Source organism: Crinia signifera, chromosome 7, assembly GCF_055691185.1.
Source record: "Crinia signifera chromosome 7, ASM5569118v1, whole genome shotgun sequence".
Taxonomy (NCBI): domain Eukaryota; kingdom Metazoa; phylum Chordata; class Amphibia; order Anura; family Myobatrachidae; genus Crinia; species Crinia signifera.
This window is the reverse complement of record NC_139223.1, coordinates 75,246,692-75,259,351: the sequence shown is the minus strand read 5'-3', so window position 1 is coordinate 75,259,351 and position 12,660 is coordinate 75,246,692. Positions and strand designations below refer to the sequence as shown.

Genomic DNA, 12,660 nt, shown 5'->3' with positions numbered 1-12,660 from the left:
GCATGTGGTGTGTTGTGTGTGTGTATCTGTCCAATGTGTAAGTGTGTGAGGTGCTCTACGTATAAATGTGTGTGTTGTGTGTGTTATGTGTGTGTGTATACAATGTGTACCTGTGTGTGTGTGTGTGTTATGTGTGGTCTATGTATATCCTCGATTATTTCCTAATTGTTTAAAGCCTTCACCATAATGTTAGAATGTGTCATTCATACTCAATGACAGCAATGAAATCAGGTGTGTAGTTGTTCCTTCGCAAACGGTTTCCCAGATCGTCGATCTTTTCCCCAGAACATCAATGAAGGAAAATTAAAACTTGGTGTTTTTTAAATTTCTAAGTGAAATTTCCCAAAAAGGGCTTCGAGGTGCACACCACCGGGTCCAGAGGTATCTTGTTGCTGAATTTGGTGTCTCTGAGTGCCACGGTGTGTCCGCAATGCAACGGACACGCACGCACACACACACGCACACAGACTCTTCAACTTATTATATAGATTGTAAATGTAAATGATCTGAAGTTAATTAAATTAAGTTTTGTTAAACTTTGCGCCAAAAAAGAACAGTCGCTATGGGAGACGCTGGCATTTATAATGGATATTTTGCACATCTCTCAGCATTGCTGGCACTTAAAGGGTCAAGGCTGGTGAAGTGATAAAGTGGAAGGTGAGAATGCACCAGCCAATCAGCTCCTGTTGTTTTTCAAACAAACTTGATTGGCTAGTGCATTATTACATTCCACTTTATCACCACTTCTGCCCCATTGTGTACTAAATGTTCCTGTTTGTTATGCTCAAATTTGAATTATCATGCCATTCTATAGGAGAAAAAGAAGTTTGAATCCTACTTTTCATGTCTACTTTAATGTGTGGATGTATAAAAAGACTCGTGTTTGTATTATGCCTAAGTTTTCAAGTGAGGTATATAATATAAAATGTATGTCACTTAGGGCCTGATTCTGGTTAGTTAAGGTATGCCTTAACCTTAAGGTATACCGTCCCGCTGAATACTAACGCCTACACAAAGAAAGGGCCGATGGCTAACATCCTGTGACGTCAGCCGCCGGCCCCCGGCACACATCGTCCTGCCCGCGTTCCCATGGGAATGCCCAGCATTTTCATGGGAACGCCCATAAAATGCTGAGCGTTCCCATGGGTGAACCCCATCCCTGCCGCTGTCTGCCCCCTGCCTGCCCTGCTGTATGCCAATGGCTTGGCGACCATGCAAGTCATCAAAAACATTCGCAAATTAGGCCTGCACAGGCGCATAAGACCATGCGCAGTCCCCTAAACATCAGGACATGCAAGTATATCAGAATCACCCCCTTAATGTGATACATTGGTAACGCCACTAGAATTCATACTCCATCATCCCAATCTCACCCTATATGTGCGAATTTGGGGCTGAAAACTGGCAACACTATAGAGCCAAACATACATCTGCAATATAGTTGCAGGTAACTGGATTAAATAACATTGAGTACTTTGGGACAGGATGCCAGAGTGCAGCCTCAACTCGCTTTGTCATTGTATACTGACAGTTTTTGGGAGTTGCTTCTTATTACATAGTATTTAGGGGCAGATGTAGGAAGAGGAAGCAGTGATAAGGGAGAAGTGAGCCAGAGGAGGTGGCCAATGGCAACCAATCAGCTCTGTATAATGTTATATTATGCAAATTATATATGTTACTTCAGTGCTGATTGGTTGCCATGGGCCACTTCTCCTCTGGCTCACTTCTCCTCCCTTATCACTGCTTCCTACATCAACCCCTATGTGAGTTGCCTTTTTAATTTTCCTTTACATATGACCTGGTGCATATGGGAGCCTTATATTCACATTATACACCCAAAAGATGCACCTACTGTACATACTGTATATTGTGACTGCCCACCCGCTACAGTTGCATTCACACCCACTTTTTCCAATTAAATACCCATTACAGACCTGGACCCAGCCCTTCCTGTCAGTCAACTGCATTTACAATCCATATGCATTTTCTGTTGCTATTTCCCTTGCGCATGTGCAATGGTGATTCGATAATCTCTCGATTTGTGAAATCTCAATTTAGTTATCCATGCACAATTAGGCCTCTTTGCCCAAAATTCCATAAAGACAACTAGTTGAGCTATCCCTTCATCCAAACGTCCTGTTACTACTAAGTTACATGCCTTCAGCAACAAGTGGAGATGTGACTGACTGGGCTGCGCCTTACTCTGCATCACCCGTTGCTGTGTACACCACCCTGCACCATGTACAGTGAAATAACACATATGATATATCTTTATATTTCTAGTTGGCAATAATGTATAAGATCTTTATCGTACAGAATGTCAACACATGTGCAGCAATCAGAGCTTATGACAAAAGGAAGCTAAAGCTGTCTTACTGTACCTCTGTGCTCATCTGTGAAGACAGACACAGGTTCCTTATGGTTTCAGCTGTCTCCTCTCCTGTCAGCTTTGCAGGAATTATTTCTGTTTCATACATGAGGTTTGTAGCATACACACTCCCAATAATCTCTAAAGACACAGAAATACAGAAAGATCTATGAAAACTATATGTACAAATTATAAATTCTAAACAATATATAAGATATAGCATGTATGTAATAAGCGATGTCTTAAGCACAAATCCCCACGTGTCTTAACGCTCCTAGAACTACTGTACTAGACCTTTTCTTGCAGGCTATTGAGGATAAATGAATGACCCCCTTGGGGATTAATTAGCCGCAGTTATTTAACAATGCTAACTGAATTCCAACTTCTGGTGTTGCTGATGCTACTACACAGCATTGTGTATTAGTAGTAATGTTATTTATGTCATTTAACCTGCTTAATATTTGTACACTAGAAAAAATGTATGCAGTTTGCCACAAACTGGAGTCTGCAATATATCCTTGTGTGTTATGTACAGTAATTGGAAAGTGTATAAGCATTCTTCATGTTACAAAAATATTTAGAACATTTTCAAGCTATTTTGCGTCTAATCTAGTGATGTACATTTTGTTGGCATCAAAAATGATTTCTTAAGGCCCCATACATGGACAGGAACCTCACCATGAAGTGGGAGAGAGTTTATAAAGTGCAGCACAGGTTCTATTATGTTTGTGTGTTTATTTATTATAATATGTTTAACCTTTTCCTGACCACTTATCTTATTTAAATGTTTGAAACAGCCTATACCATAGAGCATCTGTACTGTTAAATATTAATACTGTATTCCATATAGTGTCCAGTGTAGAAAAAGACCAATTTTCAGGGCTATTCGCCGCTCTCCCAGGCTCTCATACTTACTACAATGCACTGAAGAGTACGAGATTTTATACTACATTTGGAAACCCCCCTCTAAAAATCCTGCGTTTGCCACTGCCATTCCCTTCTGGAAAGGCTCCACCCCTGCTATTTCTTTTCTGACTTATTGTACAGGGCCAGCCATGTGATTATACAGTCAGAGCCTGATTTTGAGTCTAATGCAGTGTTGATGTCGGATGCAGTTGAGTTGATATTTTTTCTACTGTATATTCATCTAGAGCAGTGGTTCCCAACCCTGGTCCTTAAGTACCCCCAACAGTGCACATTTTTCAGGTCACCCAGCAGGTGCACTCATTATTCAGACACATTTTAAAATATTCCACAGGTGGAGCTAATTATGTCACCTGTGATTCTGTGTGGAGACCTGGAAAACGTGCACTGTTGGGGGTACTTGAGGACCAGGGTTGGGAGACACTGATCTAGAGCCTGAGTCGCACTGGGCTTTCCTGTCATTAAAATGTATTACGTTTTCCAGGGTCAATAACAGGGACGTGGCAAACTGGACACATGCTGATAGGCTTATGGGCATGTTGTGAACTTAGATTGCTTACATTGGAGACACCTACTGTAGAATGGGGTTGGAGCAATTTTCGTTGTGACTGATGGTTACGTCTATATACATTCAGAACTAAATTTAAGAATGCTTCTAAAAATTAATATGATAGACATCATAGATAATGATAGACAGAATCTGATTGGTTGCTATGGGCAACATCAACTCTTTTAATTTTAGAAGCTTTAGTAAATTTTAGGGATGGCCATCGACCATCAAGGATTAGAAATCATCGATGGTTTATGGCCGATGTTGGATAGTTTTGCCATCGATGGGGGAGAACCAGATGGTTTCTCAACATCGATGTCAAGCTTAAATGAATAGTTTCATTGTTGTTTTTCCCTAAGGGGTTGGGACACAGAGCATAGCTCTGCCCACAACACCCACAGAGCCCCTCCCCCAGGCCAATCAATCAAAGAAAATGGATGATCATCGATATGTAAAATCATCAATTGTGATCCATTGAATAGTAATACACTATTGACGGCCAGTTGCACTTTTGCCATCTATGAAAACCATCGATGGCCATCAATTAAAATTACCCCTCAAAGTCTGTGTCTAAGTGCTTGCACATCTGAGGTATGACAGTACTCCAGTGTAGGGCTAGTAGCAGCATTTACATAAAGTCGCAGAAGAAATACAGTAGCAGCACAAGTCGCACACACTGATGCTACATCATCCGACTCATAGAGACTATGCAATGTTTATGTATGTTTATTACATAAACTTTAATGGCCCAAAAACATATTGCTGGAGATGGTTGCTGCCATCAATAAACAGCTGTGTTTGTTGATAAATAGCAAAGAGACCATAGATAGGGCTATAGTTGGCTTGATAAATAGATCCCTTGGAAGATGTACTGTGCAACGGGTTTTCATTTAAATGTTGTGGTTTATTGCTAAATTGTCATGGATAGAACAATTTATGTAAATTAGTTGGGCATAGCTTGTTCTTTGTGGCGTTTTGTGTTTTTATTTTGAAAAATGCAGATTCATTTATTATAATATAATTTTTCATTAATTTTAGCACTCTTACCCGCAATAACTTCAATTTATGCAATTGATTTTTAACTGGTCTTCTAGTTTGTCAATTCTTGGTATAGTTTTACATTGCTGTATGCTTTCTGTCCACATTTCCTCTTTTGATTCGCTTATACAAATCCAATTCTGGAGTGAGTTTTAAGCAGCATTGAAACACTAGATTTACTGACTCCAATATGGTCACCAATATCATGGCCAATACTTACTGTCTATCTAGCCCCACATTTCACACCAAAAAAAATGAAGAAAAAAAATTAATTAATTCCAAATTTATTATCACACCCATTTAAATATACTGCAGTTATGAAACATCTAAATATATAATGACTGTGTTTTAAATTGTTCACTAACCTTTATTGGGTAAAGTATCTTGTTCTATTTTCTGCAGCTTAAGAATTGATTGAATCTGTGTTCTTGCACCATTTCCATCCCGAGAAAATAAGGTGACTAGATGTGACTCATTGCAAGTGGTCTCAGCTAATATGCCATCTTTAAATGTCTTCATACATTCTAAGCTGGAGTCTAGAATTTGCTGTCAAAAATGTTCACAATAAGTTATTACCATATACCAAAATGTGATGTTGTCACAGAAGCTATTCATATACAATACAAACATTCTGTGTTACATGCACTACAGAGTACTTGGGCCATGATTTGTATAATTGTTTTAAAGAACTATATATGGCATTATTATGATCGTTCATTTATATGGTACCACAAGGGTTCGACAGCACCATATAAATAAACAGCAATACATAGATGAGTAAAAGAACAAAACAATAAAATAGTGATTTACAGTACAAATGCAAATTAGGACAAGTTCATGGTAAATAAAAGACAGTTGCAGCAGCAGACACTGGGGCAATTATAAAAGGGGCAGAGATATATTCTTAGAAAAGCACATGAGAAGAAAGGGCCCTGCTCGTTAGAGCTTACATTCTAAAGGGAAGGGGCAGACAAACTGGGGTGACACAGCAGGGATAGAAGTGAGCATAAACAAAGGCATAGAAGTCTTGCCAACAGAGATATATTAATTCACTACTGAAATCAGAAATCATTGAAATATGAGTCACAAAAAGTTCTTCATGTCTCAATGACATCGCTAACCTACATGTTCCTATTGCTTCAATTCACAAAATGGCTGCCTCCAGTGTCATGTACATAACATTTAAATGACAGCAGATTTCTACTGGTCACCTACTGAACTACTTTTCTGGAATTTAACCAATGTATCCAAATGAACCCTTTGAGTGCCAATATAATTTGTCAAAAATAGGTGTAAAAATTGCCAAGCAAACCTTTTTTTATTAACCCTTTGAGTGCCAACGTTGCTGTGAGAGATCATTAAAATATCCTTTAAAAATACCAGCGCCACTCACAGCGACTGGTCTCATTTTGGGTGCAATATTTAACTAAACTTCAATAAATTGACTTGGCTGTATTTGTATTTTTTTATACTAAAAGAACAGTCGTTGTGAGCGGCGCTGGCATTTTTAGCAGATATTATGAGGATCGCTCACAGCAACATTGGCACTCAAAGGGTTGCAAGGTTATTTGAGAATAGATTTCTATCCTGATGTTCCAGAAATAGTTAAGTGAACTCTCTGAATGCTGTGTGTATCTGGCAGTGGTACTTTCAAAACCTGTCAAAACAATGTGGAATCATTTATTAAATGGGTTTAAAGGCTTTAAAAATGAACAGTGAGATCTAAACTCCTAAGCTTCTTATATACATTCGGTCACTCTGGCAGTATTCTTTGCAGTGATATTAGAATTGGAAGTATGGAAAGAAGATACAATAAAAACAGTACACTGTAATATATATATATTGATGTCCAATCACAGCAGCCCCTGTCAATAAAGCTAGAACCTCCGCCTAACTCTCTCTGCACATGTTACATTTGCCCCACTTGCAGAACAAATTTGTCCTGCAATCAGGTCTGAATTAGGCCCCTCTATTTTAGAGAGAGAAAGAGATAGAGAGAGAGAGATTTTACTCATGGTGCAAAATTAAATTACATTTTAGTATGTACTACTGAAATGTACTACTGTATGGCTCACATTTTAAAAAAGCAACTTTAATTGACCATTCCATTTATGTTTGGTTCTTGAGATGACAAGTGAATTTGCCTTTAGTACTGAATGAAGTAAAAGATGTATTTCTTTTTTCATTTATGTAACATGTGCAGAGAGAGTTACATTTGGTTATTTTGTTTCTGTGCAGGGTAAATACTGGCTGCTTAATTTTTACACTGCAAAATAGATATCAGTTTGAAGTACAAACCCCACCCAAATCTAACTCTCTCTGCACGTTACATCTGCCCCACCTGCAGTGCACATGGTTTTGTCCATTAGAGAGAGAATTTGGCTATTGCAAGTGACCCAGAATCAGGCCCCAAATGTCTTCATCTCTATTTGTAATCAAGGAACAGACTGCTCTTTTGTGATTGGCTGGTAGTACATTTGTTGTTTCTCCCTATTACATTTATTTTATATTTGATGTTTGCCATATGTGTACCCAGCTTAAAATGCATTTTTTGACAAAAACAATGCCGGACGTTGGCAAAAATATATGGTACCTGGCAGCTCACTCATAGCTTATTGAGGCAAAATGTATGAGGACATATTTACACAAGGTTGTTATATGGCAAGAAACAAAGGAAATAAAATATACATTGGACTAGAAGGTGTTAAACATTGATGCCACATGTAAGGTATTCTAGCCTTTGGCAATGTAATACATACAGTTTTATCAGGAAGAGCCACTGATCGCAGCAATGTGGAGCCTAATATCCTGTTGGAACATTTATTCAGATCTTTCTTCTGCCAGACAGATTGTCCTCTAAGTTCATGGGTTGTGGGACATTTTCCTAAAACATCAACCTGTGAAAAAAACACAAAGTGCTGTATGTTATATTATGCCAACACATGAAGTTATCAAAGGAATTCTGAAACATTTAATGTATCACCTCTTTGACACCTAATTATAAACTTGTCATGAGAAACCTATTAATCTCAATAACTGGCGTGCTGAAACGAAGATACAGTGCTCCTGTTTGCATTCTATTGGTTGTTATGAAAATAAATGCTTGATCTCTGCAGCATTAAGCCCCATACACACTTGACGATGACCCCCGCAGCCGATATTGGTGGCGGTGTGGACATGGCAGGGGGGGAAGGCACCGGCTCTGAGGTGAGCAACAGCAAGGGGGTGGTGGGGGGAGCGACAGCCACCCTGCCACTACAGTATGGCCTTTGTTAATGAGGACCTTCCTCGTCTAGACATGCTGGACGAGGGAGGGGGACATTAACAGCACGTGGGAGTGCGCATCGATAACGTCAAGGAGTGTACACACTAGGCGATATTGTCCACAACATCGTTCAGAAAGCCATTTCTCATATATGGGGCTTTAGATTTTAGGGCGGTCTGATTCAGATGTGAATGCTGCTAAATCCACTGTTGCATCTGTTGCAGGACTATAATTGCTCATTTCAGCCTTCCCCTTGTGTTCAACAATGCAAATACTATGTTGAACACTCTTTTCATCTCTTTATCAACCCTGCCATCAATTCTGAACACATTGCCATTGACGCACCATCAACATTTGCACCTGGCTTATAGTGGGAGCTGTTTCTTAGTCTGAACACAGACTCTGTGGCAACCTAAGGCAACACAGACTCTTTAATGTACTGTACAGACCTGCAATACTTCTATAACATGCCCAAGTGATGGACCTTTGTGAGTTCACTTTAGGCCACCTTCCAGTCTACACCCATTGCTCTGTGACTCCAATTCTGATACCATCTGAGCCGTAAGAAAACAGTGGCTTTGTGTGTCGTACACTTAGGGCAACAAAGGTGCAGTTGGGGTTTTCTAAATTGTTTACGCTTCACCAGCAATTAGTCACTGAACTACGTGAACATCAGAATTACATGCGGTTTACGTGTGCCTCTGAATCAGGCCCAGAGGGGGTCAATAATTAGCCTATTTTCACAAAGCCAGCAGTGAAAAGACCTTGGTAAAAAGGGGGCTCTAATTAAATTGCCCCAACAAAGCAAAATAGCATTTTTTTTTGTGCTCATCAAATTAGTGGGGCCATTTGAATTCTCTCCATAGTACAGTGGTTCCCAAACTGTGTGACCACCAACTGATGTGCCTCAGGTTGGTGGCCAAGGACAAAAAAAAATGTATTTACAGTCAAAGTGATAGGTAAAACCACTGCTAGTGGCTGCCTATCATAAACCAGTTAGACAATTACAGGAACAACTGTACGTCACCACAATTTATTTCATTAGAATTTATTTTCCAAATATATTATTAATATACTCTTATCCTAGGGGGCCGTTTAAAAATGCTGATACACTAGGGTGCAATAATTCAAGAAAGTTTGGGAACCACTGCTGTAGTGTGTTTGACAGCCTCCACTGTTCACCAGTAGTGAGCGGTGAAGACAAATCCTCACCATGACAACAGCTGTGAGTTCTAGATAGCAAAAAAAAAGAAAAGCAGCACAGAAATGTTAACGATGAGACGAAAGGTGGGTATGGTTAAAAGAGTATGTAGACTTAATACTGGGTGGGTGATAACATTTCCAGTAAACACAGAGTTGTCGTTCTCAGTAACTGACCTCTTTGGTGGTCCTTCCTGCAGATGGTATCTTCAGGTTGCCCTGTAGGGCACTCAAGATTCCTCGCTTGATATTGAGTGCCCATGTTGCCTCTTCTTTTGTTGGACATACCTTCTGTATTTTTCCATCGTGATATGAAAACTGTAGTGGGTGCTTTTCTAGGATGTCCCTGTTAACAAACAAAAATAAAGAAAACAGGTGTCAAAATGACCATTCATTCTAGATACTGTGCAGTATGTGCCTACTCTGTTTGGGTACTGGAAGTGTGTTGAGACACATCTGCTGTACTTCTGGGGAAGATTGTAGTAAGAATATCTATTTGCATATTAATGCCTGAGGAGGCCTGTTTACGAGTGTCCCTCCTGTGAGGACCCCCCTGCTCTTGTTTATGTATTAGCTTGTGGCAACAAAACAAATCCCTCCGCATCTACAGCGCCATCTTTCCAGTTATATTTGGAAGATCTCAGTGTTAAGAGGGTGCCCCGGAGGAGGCAGGACCTGGTTGTCGGCACAAGGAAAGTATAATCTGTGTACAGTGTGAGGTAGCCAGGCGACTATGGGCCTTATTCTGGTTGACTCTTTGGGATGCGCGTTCTTTCGGAAATGACCGAACGCCGCGCACGGCGGACATTCTAAGAACACACACCCACAGGTCGTCCGCATCCGTTCAGACGGACTTTCTAAGAAGAGGGAGTGTCTTCGGACTGCATCCAAACGTGCGTGTGCGGTGAAAACTCAAAGATTATGCACGGTCTTACTGCGTCCGAACGGACGGGAATCTGACCATACGCACCGAGTTGGTGTATGTGCGCAAACATTAGTAATCTATTCGGAATTCATGCTTCAGCAGCATGACACATTTATCCAATTAGGGTACCTCATAACATATATATTTATTTTTCATTAAATTAATTACTTCCTAAATGACACTTAAACACATTACTAGCACTTTAGATTAACCCTTACATCATGTTAAGTTTTAAAACTTCATTGTTGCCCCTTTACCTGTGTTTTATGTATGCATACTATTTTTTAATTGCAAGGCAAATGCAATAATTCTAAAAGGTCAAATTGGGATGAACACATAATAAATGTTAAATACCTACAGTTTAACCCCTTAAGGACGCGGCCTATTTGAGCCCAAAGGACGCAGCCCTATTTTTCAAATCAGACATGTGTCAATTTATGTGGGAATAACTTTCTAATGCTTTTACTTATCCAACTGATTTTGAGATTGTTTTCTCGTGACACATTGTACTTTAAGTTAGTGGCAAATTTTGGTCGATACAGTCTGTGTTTTTTTGTGAAAAATACCAAAATTTGGAAAAAAAATTGAAAATTTTGCAATTTGCAAAATGTTAAATTTTCTGCTTGTGAGACAAATAATCATACCACTCAAAATAGTTAATAACTAACAAAGACCATATGTATTCAAAACAGCATTTTGGAAGTTTGTTAACCCTTTAGGTGTTTCACAGGAATTAAAACAAAGTGTAGGTGAAATTTCAAAATTTCATTTTTTTAGCAGATTTTCAATTTTAATACATTTTTCTAAGGAACACAGTAGATTTTACTAGAGAAATGTGACTAAAAATTGATTCCCCCAATTCTTTTGTTTTCATAAATATCCTATATGTGGCCCTAGTGTGCACGTTGACCAAACCACAGGCTTCATAATAGAAGGAGCACCTACTTGATTTTGGAGCCTCCTTTTTCTGAGATTATTTTTTATGCACCATGTAGGTTTCTAGGCACCATAAGATGCTAAAAGTTAGGAACCTCCCCCACAAGTGACCCCATTTTGCAAACTACACCCCTCAGGGAATTTATCTAGGGGTATAGTGTACATTTCAAACCCCTAGGGGTTTCACCAATTTTGGTACAACTGGGCTGTGAAAATGCAAAATTACATTTTTTTACACAAAAATGCAGTTCTGGCTCAAAATTTTTCATTTTCACAAGGAATGAAGGAGACAAAGCACCCCAAAATCTGTGCCGCAATTTCTCCCGAGTACGGCAATGCCTCATATGTGACCAAAAAATACCATTTGGGTGCATGGCAGGACTCAGAAGGGAAGGAGTGATATTTGGATTTTGCAGCACAGATTCTGGTGGAATGAATGGTGGGTGCTATTTCGCATTAGCAAGACCCCCGAAGCACCAATACAGTGGAACCCCCCCACAAATGACCCCATTTTGCAAACTACACCCCTCAGGGAATTCATCTATGGGTATAGTGAGTACTTTGACCCCACTGGTGTTTTGTCAAATTGTTAGGCATCGATACATGAAAATGAAAAATGTCATTTTTTCCATAAATTTGTAGATTCACCCCATAATTTTATACTTCCACAAAGGGCAATAGTAGAAAAAGCACCCTTAAAATTTGTTACACAATTTCTCCTGAGTATGGCAATACCCCATATATGGTTGTAAAACGCTATTTGGGCAGACAGCAGGCTTCAGAAGGGAAGGTGCACCATTTGGCGTTTTTGGCGCAGATTTTGCTGGAATGGTTTTATGCGCCATGTTGCATTTGCAGAACCCCTGTTGTATCAGAGCAGTCAAAAACCCCAACAAGTGATACCATTTTGTAAACTACACCCCTCAAGGAACTCATCTATGGGTATAGTGAGTACTTTGACCGCACTGGTGTTTTGTCAAATTGTTAGGCATCGATACGTGAAAATGAAAAATGTCATTTTTTCCATTAATTTGTAGATTCACCCCATAATTTTATACTTCCACAAAGGGCAATAGTAGAAAAAGCACCCCAAAATGTGTTACACAATTTCACCTGAGTATGGCAATACCCCATATATGGTTGTAAAACGCTATTTGGGCAGACAGCAGGCTTCAGAAGGGAAGGTGCACCATTTGGCGTTTTTGGCGCAGATTTTGCTGGAATGGTTTTCATGCGCCATGTTGCATTTGCAGAACCCCTGTTGTATCAGAGCAGTCAAAAACCCCAACAAGTGATACCATTTTGTAAACTACACCCTCAAGGAACTCATCTATGGGTATAGTGAGTACTTTGACCCCACTGGTGTTTTGTCAAATTGTTAGGCATCGATACGTGAAAATGAAAAATGTCATTTTTTCCATTAATTTGTAGATTCACCCCATAATTTTATACTT

General features: G+C 39.5%; 1 protein-coding gene across 2 annotated transcripts in view; it reads right to left on the bottom strand.

The window, feature by feature from the left end:
- The window catches only part of APOLTP (apolipoprotein lipid transfer particle homolog), a 331,079-nt gene that overhangs the window by 292,054 nt on the left and 26,365 nt on the right, over positions 1-12,660 (bottom strand). For both annotated transcript variants that reach the window (XR_014450766.1, XM_083153345.1), the window contains exons 5-8: positions 9,523-9,691; positions 7,640-7,777; positions 5,246-5,426; positions 2,382-2,509 (exon numbers count right to left, since the gene is read on the bottom strand). Coding sequence is in view for 1 of the 2 variants with exons in the window: in XM_083153345.1 (XP_083009471.1) it covers positions 2,382-2,509; positions 5,246-5,426; positions 7,640-7,777; positions 9,523-9,691 (616 nt within the window). In the remaining variant the exon portion in view is untranslated. The remainder of the gene's footprint in view (positions 1-2,381; positions 2,510-5,245; positions 5,427-7,639; positions 7,778-9,522; positions 9,692-12,660) is intronic.